This window comes from Camelus ferus, chromosome 5 (assembly GCF_009834535.1).
Source record: "Camelus ferus isolate YT-003-E chromosome 5, BCGSAC_Cfer_1.0, whole genome shotgun sequence".
NCBI classification, from domain to species: Eukaryota; Metazoa; Chordata; class Mammalia; order Artiodactyla; family Camelidae; genus Camelus; species Camelus ferus.
In genome coordinates, this window is record NC_045700.1 from 34,384,471 (window position 1) to 34,401,706 (window position 17,236).

Below are 17,236 nucleotides of genomic sequence, written 5' to 3' on the forward strand. Positions count from 1 at the left end.
AACAAGCATCATGAGAGACCATAACATTTTTGAAGCCCCATAGGAAGCAGCCAGATAGTTACGTTAACAGGTTTCCTGACGATCTGATCAGGTCAACAACTTGTTTGTGAGTAAAGCCTTCTGTGCTCACACCATTGATGTTTGCAAGGACATCACCTGGGAGATGCCAAGAAAAATGGATGTTAAAACAGTTGGCTAAATCATCTTTCCTGATCTGCAAATGAAACAAAGCCAGCAAGCCCCAAACCTTGGCCACATAAGGGAGCTAAGGAAATTCAAAGCAACAATCACCCTCAACCTTCACTATCAGAAAAGTTTTTTTCCTTGCTATTTAATTCCTAACATGAACAAAACTGTAAGTTACCAGTTTGCAGGCCAGCACAGTGCGCTGGGCTATCCTCCTGGATTTTGCAGATCAGAGTGCACATCTCTGAGGAGCAGGTGTTCTGGTTCTGGAGCCTGTAAGTCTGTAAAAATTAAAGGGATACATAATTATCATTCAAAAAACTCAAAATCTGTTTGTCAGAAAATTAAATGGTATCAATTACCTTAAGTGGTATAATAGGTAAGTGCAAAGAATAATTAGGAAAGGCTTTCCTGAATAGAAACTGAATCAAAGTTGCAATCTTGCACTTCTCCCACACAGTTGGTAGCTGACCCCATTCATAAAAACACATCTGGCTTGAGAAAGAAAATAGGATAACATTGGCTTAAGATTTTATACTTTCAAGCCTTAGAGGCCACTTGATGCTATCATTATTGCATATTTATCAAGAAAAATTCAGTTTCTCTTTTCCCGATGGGATGAAATAATAATGGCCAAGAGCAGAGAGAAAAATCTCTATGTGGTTTTCCCAAGCTAAAGGATTCATTACAGGAGCGTATGAAACAGTACACATCCAGCAAGGCAGCTATGCCAACAATAATTATTTTAAATCAGAGTTCTGCAAATAATGACAATCTGTCCTGCATTAATTCAAAAGTACTATAATTGAGTCAATTACCTTCATTTCTGAGCTCTCGCTGCTACATTTGCCCTGAATATTCACTAGTTCATTAGCCACCTGACTAAATTAGAAAAAGTTATGCTTTGCCTGTTGCCTCAATTTGGCAAAAGCAGCTTGTCTTTGTTTTTGTTTTGTTTCTTCTTTTTTTTTTTTTTAACTTGCATCAAGAACACTGTACAAATATTTGCTGGATATAGTGGCCCAATGACCTGTATTTTTCTTTATGAAGTCTAGTTCCATTTAGAGTAAAAATCAGTATGCTGAGTTGAGTAAGTCTTCTAAACATCTGGTTCCTAAAAGTAAACCATGTTCAACACTGCTTACTTGTGGAGAAATTAATGTCCATGTTCATTCCTGCTTATTTTACAGACTTACAGGCTCCAGAACCAGCAGAGCCAGAAGTCAGTCACGTGCAAGCAACTTCTAGAAACTGGACTTTGTTAATCTCTAAGCAATTTCTATTCACGCTGGGAGGACTCCCTGTATCTTAAAGGTAGAGGGGATTTTCAGAGATCATGTGGTCTGCTTTCCATCTGTGTTAGAGATCCGTTTCATAGCTTTTCTGCCAGGGAGTCTTCTTGCCACTGCCGGGGCCCTTCCAGACATGGAAGAGTGGTCTGGTTTATGCAGTGTGAGAACCAAAGCTATAAGAGACATTCCTTTGGGAAACTACTATTACGACGATTCTTCTTAGCAGTGAGAGCCTACCCTCTGTGTCCAGGGAGCAAGGTGAGTGCAGTTAAGGGAAAACATGTTAACTGATGCAGACAGCATCTGCATGTATGTTTGCAACGGGTGTACAACTTGTGGGTTAGACATAGAAAAGGAAAGGCAGAGTTTCCAGAAGTATGGAAAGAAATAGTCAGATATTTCTCCCTTTCTTTTACCCAGTCTTCTAGCTCAGTTATTTCCTAGAGACACAAAAGTCACATTGCCTTTCTCATGCCCAATGACCTTCATTCTAGCACTCATCATTTGCTGATCTACTGGAACCAGACACATTACTAAGTACTTTATATGTGTTATTTCACTTGGAGCGCCTAAGATCCCCATAAGGTAGCACTGAAACAACGTGAACTCGGGTGTACGTGAATCTAAGGTCTGCATTCATGTCATGCGGCATTACTATCTATAGCAGCAGGAAATAGCACCCATGGAGACCAGAGGAGGCAGACTTGTCCTCTCCCAGCATGCCCTGCACCTGGTAGACCAGGACCCAAATACTTGTTAACAATGGAGGCACGATAAGGGTACATGAGGTTCTATTTGATCTTCAAAAAGTTCTTAGAGCATGTATCCTATTTGATGACTACTGCAAATCTTATGAGTACTAAAGAATAGGTTATGGAATAGATTATTCTATTCTATAGCATAGAGCTGGTAATGGAAAGCACACACCAAGAGGGAATTTGCAGAGAGGACCCCTGCATTAGTAAGATAACACAGACATGCTGCAGTTCAGAGGTGAAGCCATTAGTTCACATGGATCCGCAAAGGTTCAAGGCACTGAAGCCTGCTGTCTACTAATGATAATTTTGACTCTTGCTCCATGTAGAGTAAATGTTTATGGTATGAGGGAGAAACATGCAGAAGCAGTGCTATGTATCATAGAAAAGTGAGGGAAAAAATCCTCATGTACCACGTTAAGTAAGGATAAATGGGTAGCCTCCACTCCTGTTTTCAGTAGCAACCGCTGCATATCCTTATGGATAACTCTTATTTGAAAAGAAGTGGTCACAAAAAGCACAATGTCTCTACAACAGAATAGGGAGTGTTTCATGTGAATGAGGAATAAGAGAGCATACTATGCTTCTAAAACCTGACGGAAGAATTATAGCTTTCACCAAATTCAGAAGTAGAAGGGTTTGTAAAGTAGAAGGTATCTTCTTTTCTCCTAGAGCCTTCTTCCTGTTCATTGCAGCTAGAGTTCCATTTTGTTTCTTTATTCATAAAGCACATTTTACAAAGCAACTTCCTGTTCCTAATCTTAAAACACAGACTTTCCAGTTGCAGGGCTGTCTAGTTACCAAAGTTTTCTGAAGGCAGCACCAAAGTTAAGATATTAAAACCTGATGTGCAATATAAGAATCTGATTATGCAAAACACATCTAAAAGAAATGCAGAAGTGTAATGGAAAAAGAACACAGCAATACTTAAGCTACTTCTGTTGCACTTGACTGGACTAGACTTCATTTGACCTAACTCACCATCTTTACAAATATGGCCATGAAAAAACCAGACAGCAAATAAGAAATGAAATTCTTAGGCTATTAAATAGAAACCCATAAAGACTGTTAAAATTTTCCTAGAGCATGAGGCAATAAGCAAGTAGAGTCAAATGTTCTTAAGTGTTTCAAATAACAATTATAAAATGTCATTAAGGAAAAAAGTACAAATTTCTCATTATACCCAGTATGAGAACTTTAGTATTTTCAAAATGTATCAGGAACTATACATGAATACATGCAGTCCACATACACAAGTATATATGTTTTCAAGTATTTCTGAATACAGAGGTATAGATTTAGAATCTGATATACAGTATAAAAATGATTATGCAAAACACATCAGTAATGCAAATATATAAAATGCACATTATAAAGAGTATTTCACTCTCTTATTTATGAGCTGGCTGATAGCAAGCATTTCTGATCAGTCTCAGACCTACAGGAAGGCTAAAGTAATTGAGAGCAAGGAGCTGATTATGTCTAAGGGGTTGATTTTATCCGCTTGCATGTTTTCTTTCCTTGATGGTACCCAACACACTGAAAAACCACCAAAAACAGCCACACATTGAAAACAAGTCACGGCCTTCATCATTCTCTAATCCTGACTTCATTCTTTCTCTGCAAATATGACATTACCAGTGCCACTTTCTTCATTAGAAGTTTGAAAATTTGAAAACTGCTCACCTGAATTTCAAATCCAAATGTTCCATTATCCTGCTTTTCCACAGTAACAAGCTTTCTGTAATCAAAAAACAAAACAAAAAACAAAAAACTATGCATGAAAATCAAAGTATCACATTTGGCACATACCTATTATTAAAAATAACTGTCAATTAAAAATAGCTGACATTTATGTAAATTGTTGTATGTATGACTGTGTGTGTGTGTGTGTGTGTGTGTGTGTGTTATCAACAAACAGCCTAGAAAGCTGTATTCCTAAATATCTTGGTGAGAGACCTAAAAATAAATGAATCTCTTTACCTTTGAGACCAGGAAAAGTCACCTAAAGAACTTGATCTCGTCAGAGCAAGCTGAAAAACACAAGCACACAGTTATCCAGAGGTCCTTGAGACACATCTGTAAAATGTTCTGAATCACAAAGGACTTTGTTCTTTATCACCTTCTTTGGCCAGCTCCTGGGAAATTGTTACGAAAAGGCAGTAATTTCTATTTGTTAGCGATAGCAAAGGCGAGCTGAGGAAAGGACCATTCAGGCATTCCATTTGAAAGATTACAAGAGGGTCCAATAATAACACCCTATGGCAAAAGAGTTAATGTAATGTGGCAAAACTCCAAAGCTTCCAAAAGAACTTCATATCTAATCTGTATTTAAAATAGCCTCTGAAAGGTTAACCACAGCAATTTATAATCACAATGAAATCCAAAGAAAAATAACACCCATAGAATGGCATATAAAACCCAAATACTTGATAGTTTTTGGAGATGCTAATGAAATGACTGTGTTTATTGTCATACTTGAATACGTTACTGTTTTCATCAGGATAAAATCACCTCTGAAGAACCAACAAATATCCAGAAACACAATTCGGGTGAAACCAGGGACTCAAAATCCCAATTTATTTATGATTTATTTTTGCAATAATTTTTAAAAAGTGCAGTGAGATTCCAGCCAAAACAGGAAAGGAACCTCAGAATGGTGTAAATTGTATAACATCACCTTCAGTCCTCTGCCATGTTTTGGGGAAAAGCTCATATAAACATAAGCTTCCTGGACACATTCTACCATTATAAACAAAGGAAAAGTTAACAAAGGTGGCATCTTGTTTTAAAGGTAATTGAAGTGAGTTTTTGTGTGGGTTTTGTTTAGTTTATTTGCTTAGGAATTAACAAATGTTAATTAGCTCTTTCTCAAGTGTTGGTCCAGGGCTCCAAAGCTCATGCTACTAGCTAACCCATGGTGTTTAACTGGCAACCCATTATGCTTGTCATATATCAGTGAAGACAGAAAATGTCAGGACATCAATGCAAAGTCAGTACAAACAAATAAAAATAAAATATGGGATGAGAGCCCCAAGGAGAAAAACACATAGAGGAAATTAATGCACAAATGAGATCTTCGTTAAGGCATTTATTAGGGGAGAAGACTACATCATCGAGTGGGAAGTGTGAAGTACTGCATACTAAAGGCCAGCATTCTCACACGGTTTCTGGAATGGCTCAGTGTTGATAATTTGGCCAGTGGTCAGTAATGCTAATGTAATGAAGAGCTGATCTCTTCCTAATGATTTGATGTAAATTGATTACATTTCCCTCTCTTGTCAGTCCTGGAGTTCAAATCATTTATATCATCTTGAAGTCTGCCATAGGAAGGCTCAGAACCAAAAAACTCCTTCTCTATATTTACTAAAAAGTATCTATGCTCAGTTTGTAAGGACTTACTGTAGACGGCTTGTAACAGTTTTCATGGGTTGTTTCAGCCTGATTTTGTCCCACTAAGAACCGTTAACAAGGGCGGGGACCACTCAGCTCTGCAGTGGACTGCCTTCTTGTGAAAGAGGTCAGTGAACTTGATCTGCCCAAGCATTCTCAGTCTCTTCCTTATATTGTACTCACATTTTCTTAATCTAGTTTTAAATCTATATTTGCATTTGCTTGACTTTTACCCTTATTGCAGATTATAAAGTATTTAGGTAGGTCTATCTGTAAGTCATAATTTGGGTTTATATTTTAAAATCTACTCTTGCTATCAATAGTCATCAGATTATGCACATATTCATATACATGGAGGTATATATATGTATTTATATGAAGGACATAGGATTAAATACCTCACTTCTGTTCACAATTATCTGTATTTTGGGCCTCTTGGGGAATGTATCTTTTATTTTCTACCCCAGTGCCCAGCACAGGGTCTGGAATACAGCGGAAACTTGAGAACAACTAAATAGGCAAAAAGAAGAAAACTGCTAGACAACAGTTCAAGCAAGTAAGTGGTAGTGGGAGATCCAAAGTAAAAGAGTCCTCAACTCTGCCTGTCATTACATATTCATTAAAAAACCCTCAAGGGTAGCCATTTAAATATATAAAATAAAATTAAAAATGAAAGAAAACAAACAACAACAACAAAAAATTCAATCCTAAAACAGCAAGAAACTCAATCCTAAAACTCAGTCCTAAAAAAAGGACTAACAGAAAACAAAGTAAGTTAGTCATGCCTTAATACACAACTGCTAAATGAATGAATGGTAGCAAGAATTATTGAATCATCAAAATTTTGAGGCTTTCCTTGGCCATTTTAAATACCCTTTTGCTTAGTAAATAATTGTAGCATTGATGGGAACCTCAAGATTTCATCTTGTCCACCATTAACCTGCCTTCCAAATCAAAAATCTTTCTAGAAAGATCAAATATAAAATCGTTTAAGTCCACAAGACAAATCCAAGAACTCTATAGAGAAGGAAATTTCCCCACCTCTCTCTTGCTAACATTCCTATCTAGCTAATTAACTAGATGAAAATGGAAATACCCGCCTAGCACCATGTGAGATGCAGAGCAGATACTCAATTCCTGTGGCCTGACTGATCCGGGTCATCAGTGACACATACACACAAATCAGACTAAGTCAAATTATAAATTAGATTCCACTCTGGATTAGCAATGAGCCTGTCATAGGCACCTAACATTTAAATAAAAAACAATTTAAATAAATTAGGTGCCATCAAATTCTCTGACACGTGCCACATCTTGACATAATGCCTACTTGTTTTTGATCTGGGCTGTCAGACTCAGGCGATGTGGAAAGGAACATTCTCAGGGTTTGACCTTGCTTGCACACCAAACTATCTGCCTAACTGAAAAGAACATCTGAGGTCTTAACAAAGGTCTTAGACTTTAGAAAAAGTTTTCCCTGCAGCCCTTCCCCTAGAGTAAGCAGCATTCTTCTAGGACCTGCCCAGTGGAGTCTCTGCTCCCTAGACTGCCCTTCCAGCCAGATCTCAGGGCTGCAGGGATGGTACTAAAACTCATGAATGAGGAGCTGGTGTGCAACGAACAGCATATGCTGGCAACAGCTGTCTTTTATTACACATTATCTAATATGAGAAATCTAGGTTTAGCAATTTGGCAGGACTGCAAACTACACATTCAATTATGACTGCTGAGTAGACAAAGCTCCTTAACCCCTTGCTAGCTCTAACAGAAAAATGCCTGGGGTTGGGCTTAGAATCTTGCCTCTTGTTTTTAGTCAGAAGGCTTAAAAGTTCACACGTTAATATTAAAAAAGGAATTTTTGTTGCTATGCAGTGATTCACAATGTCCCCCCTTAGTGGGAAACCAAAATACTTCAGCTGTCAGTTTGCAAAACATAGGAGAAATCTACAGCCGAGCTAGACACCTTGCCCCTCAGAGGAGCTCAAAGCTCAATACTGTAGCCACTTCTGCTGCTAAGTAACAGCCTGTTACTTCCTGGTCCCCACTGTCTACTCATTTCCTGAAAGTGTTGAGGGTAGGGGGAGGGGAGTTGGCAGGTGAGATACTTTGTTTTTGTTGTTTGTTTCAAAAGTCCCCAAATTATGTGCTCTGCTCCGTTTCTAGTCCCCTACCTCATCCTCTCCGGCTCTCTGATGAATACAGCCTTTCCACCCCCCTTTTAAGCCAGGAGTTTTAGCATACCAGGGCTCCACAAAATTATTTCTCAATTTCCTAATTTATAGGTGCCCTTAAGTATCCCAAATAGAATGTTGCACCTTCCCAGAAAAGTCTCCTTGTGGACTCACAAACTTCTTTTTCAAGAAAAATTGTTAAATATTGATTCCAAATATTCCACATTATGCATTAGAGAACACTTTTCAAATTCTTTTTATAGTGAAATTAGCAGTTTTCTACTGAATGTATTCATTCAATAATCAAAATATCTTGTTGCCATTAGGAACACTTGGGAGTTTTGGTAACAGATGGATGTGTGTCCAGAAATAATGTGAAAGCTCCTGAAGGGCAAAACCCATGCCAGAAATACATGCATTACAGAGCTTTGTACAGTATTTTGTATCTGAACTTATTAATGAAACCACCCTTCCAGAAGTTGTCTATTTAGTAATAATTTGAAGACAAATAAACAAACACCCCCAGGCTAAGAGATTCCGTTTGCGGTCTCACTAATGCACATGCAAATGTCTGTTTGTCAGGTTCTCACTATAGCTTTCAGAGAAAACTACTTCCCAAAGGCAACCTACTACCTTGGGAGAATGGGAATAAGGTCCAGTGGCTACTCCTTAGCATCACAACATTTATCAAGAAACCCTTACTTCCTCCTGTCTCCTTCATACAGCGTTTTCCCATTGTAGGGATTTTTTTTTTTTTCTAAAACTATGTTCAGAAGTAGGAGTGGTACTGGTGGGTGTGTCACCTCCTACAAATTCAGGTCCTCAGATACCAAAATCTATTTTTAAACAATTTTAAGTGTAAACACCCAAATGATTCTGAAGATTAATCTGAAACTACAGGCTAACCAGCTTTGCAGAAACCAAAGCCAACGATAACAAGAAGTATGAATTGTTGACGTCAGCCCTGAAAGGGTTGAAAATAACAGTGGGCAGAGAAACACCTGCTTGTGGGATTGCTCACAGGGATCTCGTTGCCTGCAATTCAGTCAGTGGCAAATGGATGATTACTCTCTAAAAACCAGTTAAAGGAAATGAACATCCATTTGGCGAATTCTGAACCGTTGGGGTAAACTTGCATCATCTCATTGATGATAACTGTACAGAATCATATGTATCACATACAACAGGTTTTGTTTTGCCTTTTTTTTTTCTTAAAGTAATTCTCACAGCAGTAAGAAAAAGCTGTTTGAATAGGAAAGTGTTACCATGGGGAAGAACGTGAGAAAAGGGAGAAGAGAAAACCTGAGAAAGATGAGAACATATGAATAAAATAACTGGCGTGGGAATGTTGTATGTGTACATATATTATACATATTATACATACACACACATGTGCATCTCATTTGCCTAAATCCCGATGATTATCTTCCTCCAGTAATCTCCTACTGTTTGCCTCTTTTCGGTTCACACTGTCTTCACTCAGGCTTAGAAGGTGATGTGACTCCTTCTTCATTGCCTTTCATAGTCAAGTCTTCGTGTCTCTTCCCCATTCCCTGGGTTCCTCTTTCTCCAACTACTGCAAAATTTGCTCCCTCACCACTAGTGACTTACCGACTTAACCCATTTACTGACAGGCATGTTTCTAGAGTAAGGTTCCTAAAACCTTCCAGTCAAACATGCTCAGTTGGTTCCCTGTGCTGGTCAATTACTGCTCCCGCAGGGGAAGTGTTCAGGTGTTGTGTAAAGCAGCCCAGCTCTGAGGTCTCCCTTCCCCTCCACACAGACACTCATCAGGTCTACCTAACACACTAGTGTGCTGTTACTTAAACTGCCCTAAGGCCCCAAGATTTGTGCCTCAGCATTTTAACCAGTCCCTTGTTCTGGAGTACCCTTCAATGTCTGGAATATCTATCCTTCAAGGGTCAAAGACATGTACTTGGATTAGGGCACGTATGTTACTTTATGTTTGTTCTGCCTACTGAATTGTAAACCCTCTAAGGCCAGGAAATGAGTCCTTCTCATCTTTGTACACCATACACCGCTCTATATCTGAAAAATGAATAAAGATTTTGGTATTCCTCACAGTTGCTTTATTTTCAGACAGTATAAATGGATAGGAATGTTCATCATTATATTAAACTTAATGTCATAAAAGCACTTTTGGACTGAAAAAGATCAATCATTCAAACCACAGTAAATTATGCCCTTATCTTCATTGTGAAAAATACCATGGAATCAGCTATGTACCTCACTGAAAAAAGATCCTGACTCTCCCACTAAGCTATAACTCTCTAATACTGAAATTAGAAGGCTTAAGAGGAACACATGATGTACATGCAAGATTTAAAGGCAAAAAAAAAAAAATCATGCTTTTAAGCAATCCTAAATATTTTCTGTGGGAGTGCTATATCTAAATTCAGATATGTATTTGGGGCATTATAGCAAATTATTTAACCAAAATCTGCAGAGGTGTTTTGGTTTAATTTTTTTTCTTTTACTAATTAGAAATTGAAAAATTAAAAAATTAACAATAAATCCCGCTGGACATGGAGTTTTCCAAAAGAGTTTTCCTCTCTATGGAAATACTTTGCAATAAAAATTAAAATAACAGCATAATTATTGAGCACATACTACATGTCAGTCACTGTACATTTCCTCCCTTAAGCCGCAGAAGAGCCCCATAGGGTAGTTCTATTATTATCTTCATTTTAGAAAAAAAAAGAAAACTGAATCTTAGAGAAGCAGGTGACTTACTCAAGATTCCACAGCTAGTAAGTGGCCAATCTTGCGCTCATTTATTCAATAAAAGTCTTAATTCCCAATACCGTGAGGTATGTGCCAGTGCCCCAGAACTGAAGATAATTTAAGCAACAAAATTTGTCCTAAAAAGAAGTGTTCTCAGTGGATTATGAACTGAAATGACTATCAAGGGCTAGGAGAGAGGCTGGGAGAGAAGGAATCAATGGGAGACATGCAGGAAAACAGATCAACAGTTCTCAAACCCGTTGTATCTACATACACCACCTTCAAGTTTGACGTGCTTAATGAGTATCATTTTACCCGAACACCTCTTCAACTGAGGAAAACAATCTTCTTTCAAGTTCTGCCTTAAAAACTGTTTTTTCATGGTCTTAAACCTTAAAATTAAGATGTAAGGTCTAGTCCATGAGCTCTCTGGGCTCCTCGCCTCCTTCCTATTCTATACGCTGAGCCACTAATTCCAAAGCCTCTAAAATAGCATTTTTAATATGAAGTCAGACAAGCATATCACTCTGCTCTCAAGAGAACATGAACACTCTGAAAGGTACAAAGTAGCAATCATACCTGCTTTCTTCCCCGAGGCAGAGTAGCCACAGTGTCTGCCAGCATTTGCAGCCTTCTGTTATCATCCATGGGAAAGCTGCCTGTGAGCGTGGAGTAAGAGGCATACGCTGGACCAGCGCAGTACTCCACAAAACTGCCATTGCTGCTCTGCTGCACGAGCCTTTGTAGAGACATTGTGAACAAAGATTACTCCAGCTAGCACATGGTTGAGTGGCCTTGCAGGATGGGGGAAGCTCAAAGTATAACCCTCTGACAAGGAGTCAAGAGCAGCAAAGCAGAAAGAGCCCATGTGACTTCTGTGGTTTGAGGTCCTCCTTACACAAACCCTATCTTGCAGTTCACTCCCATTTTTCAATGCTTTTTTTTCTTTAAGCCCCTGAGAGAACCTAAAGCTAATTTTACCATTAAAATAAATTGACTTATTTTTCTTTTCTCCTTCAAACAGCCAGAACTCTTACACTTTCATGTTCTATAGCAAGTTGTGTTCAAAATATCATCTGCCTTTTTTTTTTTAAAGGAAAAAAGAAAAAACTTCAAGTTCTGCCATTCGTGTGCCAGGTACTCTCCTACTTAATATGGGCAGTGCAATGTAAAGGTCAGGGTATGTGGCCACTGAATCCTTGTGAATATAAGCATGACTTACAGGGTCCAGTCATAATGTTTTCTCACAAAGTCCTTGTAACGTACTTTCCTCAGAGTATACCCTAGCTCACTAATGTTCATCAAAAAGACATTTTATCTGCCACTTGGGCTGTGACCATTCAGCATTCCTGGCTTGCCCTTCTACTACTTTGTCCTCACTAAAATTATCCATCATCTTTACAAAGAAAAATGGGAGGGGAAGACCAGCACATTTAGAGCACAAATTTGGCTGTATCTTAGACTGGACTTTGTTGCAGCATCAGCAAGTCGTCCCAGGAGAGGAATGGAGAGGCCATAAAAGTAATAGACAAACCAAGGTGGCACAAGAATGTGCCTGCAGCTGATCCCTGCCTGTGCATGGGGGCCAAGGGCACCACTGTGAAGTACCCAAGATCACAGATGCTTTTATCGGCGGGGGTTGGGACATGTGGTTTTAAGAGAATTGGTTTCAGAGGAGGAGCAGGGGATGGAAGTAGAAGGAAGATTCACAACAAAAATCAAAATGAGAAGTTTTGCATAGTATAAAATGTCAACTTGTCATTTTTGAAATCTTTTGGAAGGTCAATAGTAGAATTTCATAGAGTCAGAAAGTCTTTAAACTAAAATGGAAGTCAAGGTGAATTAAGCTCATGCAGAACCTGCCAAATGTAAATAGTAAAATCTTCTGAGTTCACAGTGCCTCCAGAGATGCAGCCACCTCAGAAATTTTTTAAACTATAATTATGATTCATTACCACTGGAACTGGATTGTGACATGAACAAAATGATGTCTCCAAAAACCTGTAAAGATCTAAATCAGGGATTACAAACATATGCCTTTGGGGTTCAGTCAGGTAAAATAATATAATATAAATGCGTAAAACAAAAGGGAGTGATAGAGACTTTGGCAATTGAAGAATAGGGTCAATTATAAAGACGTATATGTAATATGCATGTGTGACAGAGAGAGAGAGAGAGATTCTGAAAACATCTCCAGGCTATAAGGCACATGACTTAAATCAATACTATTATTTGAGGACAGCAGTCCTCTCATCACTGTTGTACTTCATATCTCAGGTAGGAGGAACAGAATTTGTAAAGAAAGAGACAAAACTGTAAGGTTTCTTGATGATATGGTTGCATAACTAGAATATCCAAGACAATCTACTGAAGAACAGACTTAGTAGGACAGTTTTCCTAAAGGTAGGACTCGAGGGATAACATACAAAAAAGAAACAGATTTCTCAAACAGTAGCAGTAGATGACATGAACTTGTAATACTGGAAGAGAGAAACATTCTCAAAATAGCCAAAAAGTCATAAAACAAGAATGGACTTTAGTAAGCATTTCTAAGATTTTATGAAGAACATTATAAAGTAAGGGAAAAATACCGTGTCTCCATATGAGAAGAATCCTTCTTGTGAAATTTCTATTATCCCCCAGTTTTCTAAAATAGTCAACGTACTGCAAGTCAAAATCCACGCAGGATTTTGTTTGCTTGCTTGTTTATAAAATTTGACACACATTCTTACATTCGTCTGAAAGAGAAAGTGCAAAGACTAATTATGAAGAAGTTGAAAATAATAATGGTTGGGGATAGGGGTAAGGATGGTCCTTGGGAAAATTATCCTACTTGGGTATCAGGAAAAATTACAAGAGCTAGAACTATAGGGTCAAATAGAATAAATCAATGAAAAGAATATTGACAAATTAAATATTATCAAATGAATAGAGAATCCCAAAACAAATCCATGCATATTCAGAAATGTATTATACCATGAAGTCATTTTAATTCATTAAGAGAAGAATAATCCCTTCAATAAATGAGGTTGATACTCACGTGGAAACAATTAAGTCATAGTTTTTTATTAATTATAATAATAAATTCCAGATGACTTAGGGAGTTAAATGTAAAATTAACTTTAAAATTAAAATAGTAGCAGAAAACAGACTATTTTAGTAAGATTAGATTATGAATGGTTTTCCTAACAATAAAGAAAAGTCTAGAGAGCATTAGTAATATAAATATTAAAAACTTCTGTTCAGTGAAAGCTATAACGTACGTGGGTTAAACTAAGTGACAGCAAGAAATTATCTGTGATACACATTTTATTAAAGGCCATAGTACATAAAAAAAAACTTCAAATTGTGCTTTGAAGAGAAGTATTCTTTAATGAGCAAAGGCCATTAATGGATAATTTACAGAAGCAGCACAAATCATTAATACACTTATTAAAGGATGTTCAAACTTTTTAGTAGTCAAGAAAGTAAAACTTGAAACAATAGTTAGATACTAATTTTTGGGCACCAAAAAATGAATAGAAAAGCAAAAATTAGTGATATCCAGTATTGGTGAAGTTACAAATAAATGGGCTCTTGGCACTTTGTAGAACTATAAATCAATAAAACTATATTAGTAGGATAGTTTGACAGTATGAAATATGAAACATGCACACCAGGAATTCTACTTTTAAGAATGTACCCTACAGAAGTATTCTTACAAGTGCAGAAAACAAGACTATTTCTTGTGACATTATTTGTAATTGTGAAAAGTGGGAGTTTTAAATGTATGTCAGTTTAGAAGTAGCTAAATACTTTATGATAATTTACTCCAATGGAAAACTTTGCACCCATTAGAAAGTATAAAATAAACATCCATATGCACAAAGATCTTTAAGACAAAGTAGGAGAAAAGATAGAAAAACAATGTGCATATTATCCTATTTATTCCTTTTTCTTAAAGATCACAAATCTATACATACACTAACATATATAGACATAAAAAAGATTACAACAGATAAGGATAGTGCCCTACTTATGATGGTCTGACAGGATTTTTTGACTTTATGATGAAAGCAGCAGCATTCAACAATTCAGTAAACTTCGAATTGTGACTTTCAGCCTTTTTTCAGGCTAGGAGTGTACTCTCTTGTGATGCTGGGCAGGGCAGCGGGAGACACAGCTCCCAGTCATCCACACAATCACAAGGGAAAACCACCGGTACACTTCATCATTCTGTGCTCACTCACTTTTAGTACATTATTCAATAAATTACATGAGGTATTTGATTCTATAAATGAAATAGGCTTTGTGTTGGATGATTTTGCCCAACTGTAGGCTAATGTAAATGTTCTGAGCATATTTAAGGTAGGCTGGGCTTAGCTATGATGTTAAGTAAGGTAGATGCATTTCAACTTACAATATTTTTAATTTACAGTGGGTCTATTGGGGTGTAACCCATCACAAGTTGAAGAAGGTTTGTATATACTAATCTGTTACCTCTGGAGAAGAAATTAAGGGAGAAAGTGGGGAGGGTTGTAAAGGAAGACTTTCAAAATTTATTCTGTATGTGGTTTGAAGCTTTTATAATAAGTATGCATTCATATATTAGTTGGTCAACTTTAAAAACATCAATAATTCACAGAAAATTTTAAAAAACCTATCACATTTTGTTGATAATATTTCATGATTTTCTAGGTCTTCATACTGTTTATGCTTACTGATGAGGAATTATTAGTCTATCCACTGCACACTTGACATTTGTTTATAGGTTAAAACTTTATTTTGCTTAATGAGGTTTTTTTCATCCTGTTAGGTAATTCTTCCATGTTTCTTTATCATTTTTTTCAACCAAGTAAATTTTCTCTTCAAATAAGACTACTGGAGTTTCCACAAAATACTAAAGGAGAGTAACACAATCACAGGCCACTAATTTTCATGGAAGCAAAGGGCATTGGTTTGTCCTGCTGAAACCCACATTTCTCAAATGGCAGTTCTCAACTGCCTAATTCAGTTCTCATTCGTCATTTATTACCTCCACCCTCCCAACCACATTTACACAGCTCCATTTCAAAATCCAAATCTTTTATCAAAATTCAGGGTAAACAAGTGACAGTGTTCCTTCCTCTTCCCTTAATTAATATGCTGTGTCACCATCAGGGCTCAGCTTTTACTTAACTTGCTCAATGGGCGTGGACAGTGTTACCCCACAGAATTGGGAAGGGCTTTAGGGCTTTAGAAAGTAACTTCTTAGAAAGCAAGAAAACTGTTGTGGGACCGGAATTTTGTGTAATGCTTGGAGCAACAAAATACATGTTTGAGATCTAGGTAATTTCCCCTGGCTTTTAAATAAAATCCAAACTTTTTAGCCTGTCGTTTGAGTTCCTTATATTCTAGTAGAACTTATGATGTCATATCATACCACATTCTGGTCACACTGGCCTTCTTACTAACCCTCCAAAAGAAAACAGTTTCTCCTCAGGGCCTTTGCACTCACTGTTCCCTCTGCTTGAAACACTGCTCCCCAACCCCGCCATCAATCTTCATTTGTCTTGTTCTCTCTGTCTGTCTGTTTCTCTCTCTCTTCAAATCTCAGCTCAAATATTATCTACTAGAGAGGTCCCAAATATTCCCAATTGAATGGATAAAGGTGTTAAACAAGTTGCATCCAAATGGAAGAGCTCTAAGGAGAGCTTTCACTTTGGGGTTCCCTAGTTAGGCACCCCTCCAATCTGCTCACCACCCAGAGCTGCCTGGACTGGCCCTGCCACCTGTAGAGGACTTGCCTTTGACAATAGCAAGAGAATCAGCAGAGTAGGGCCAGCAGGAAGCAACTTAATGGATTGCTTCTCCATTTTTGTTTCAGGGTCTAGAAAGGTAGGTGTGTTTGTGCGTGTGTGTGTGCACGTGCAAGAAAGAAGTACAGAAGAGCAAAAAGGTAACTTCTTAGAATATCAGAATCTTCTGTTTTCTTTCAATCCCTTTCTACTTAAAATTTCAAAAAAAGATATAAAAATCTCAATTTATTTGAGATTCAAACGTAACTCAGGGAAGAATAGTATATTAGTCATTTCTGTGTGTTCCTAACCTAGTACAGAGCCTAACAATGGACATCAGTAAATATATCTTAAATTTATTGAATTAAAATAATAAAGCCAAACAGATATAGCAGAAGGTAGTAAGCACAGGAGAGAAACCAACAATAATACATCCCTCTTTGATAAATCCATAGTATTTGTTAGAGAGTATATATATATGTGTGTGTGTATATATATATATATACACACACACACACACAGATATATATATCTCCTTGAAAAGATGCTAACCAAATTTACAGAATGTTAGACTGGAAGGAACCTCAGAACCAACTAATCTAAGTCCCTTAATTTTCAGATAAAAAAAAATGAGGCCTAGAAAATTTAAGTCTTGCCAAAGAGACAGAGTAATTTAATGGCAGAACTATGACTAGACTGCTTGGTCTCCTTCAATTCAATTCCGTAAGTACTTACTGAGAATACAGTCATAGTAACAGCTAAGCAATGTGCTAAATCGTTTAGCCTCATAAAACAATGAGTATAGTACTATATTTAACATTATTTCCCAGTTGAGGATACGGAGGCCAACACACTTGCCTAATGTTACACAGCTAATACCTATGACAGCCAGGATTAGAATCCAGAGTACTCATTTCCAAAGATAACAGGGTTAACCA

At 37.3% G+C, this 17,236-nt stretch overlaps 1 protein-coding gene across 14 annotated transcripts in view; it reads right to left on the minus strand.

Annotated features, from left to right (window-relative positions):
* The window catches only part of CYTIP (cytohesin 1 interacting protein), a 92,083-nt gene that overhangs the window by 16,885 nt on the left and 57,962 nt on the right, over positions 1 to 17,236 (minus strand). For 12 of the 14 annotated variants that reach the window (XM_032479487.1, XM_032479486.1, XM_032479482.1 and 9 more), the window contains 5 exons: positions 11,122 to 11,281; positions 4,217 to 4,266; positions 3,920 to 3,974; positions 365 to 467; positions 63 to 156 (listed from right to left, as the gene is read on the minus strand). In XM_032479487.1, coding sequence (XP_032335378.1) covers positions 63 to 156; positions 365 to 467; positions 3,920 to 3,974; positions 4,217 to 4,266; positions 11,122 to 11,190 — 371 coding nt within the window. In that variant the 5' untranslated portion in view covers positions 11,191 to 11,281. Of the gene's footprint in view, positions 1 to 62; positions 157 to 364; positions 468 to 3,919; positions 3,975 to 4,216; positions 4,267 to 11,121; positions 13,083 to 17,236 lie in introns of those variants that run through there. The other 2 variants (XM_006191464.3, XM_032479488.1) reach the window with 2 other exon arrangements.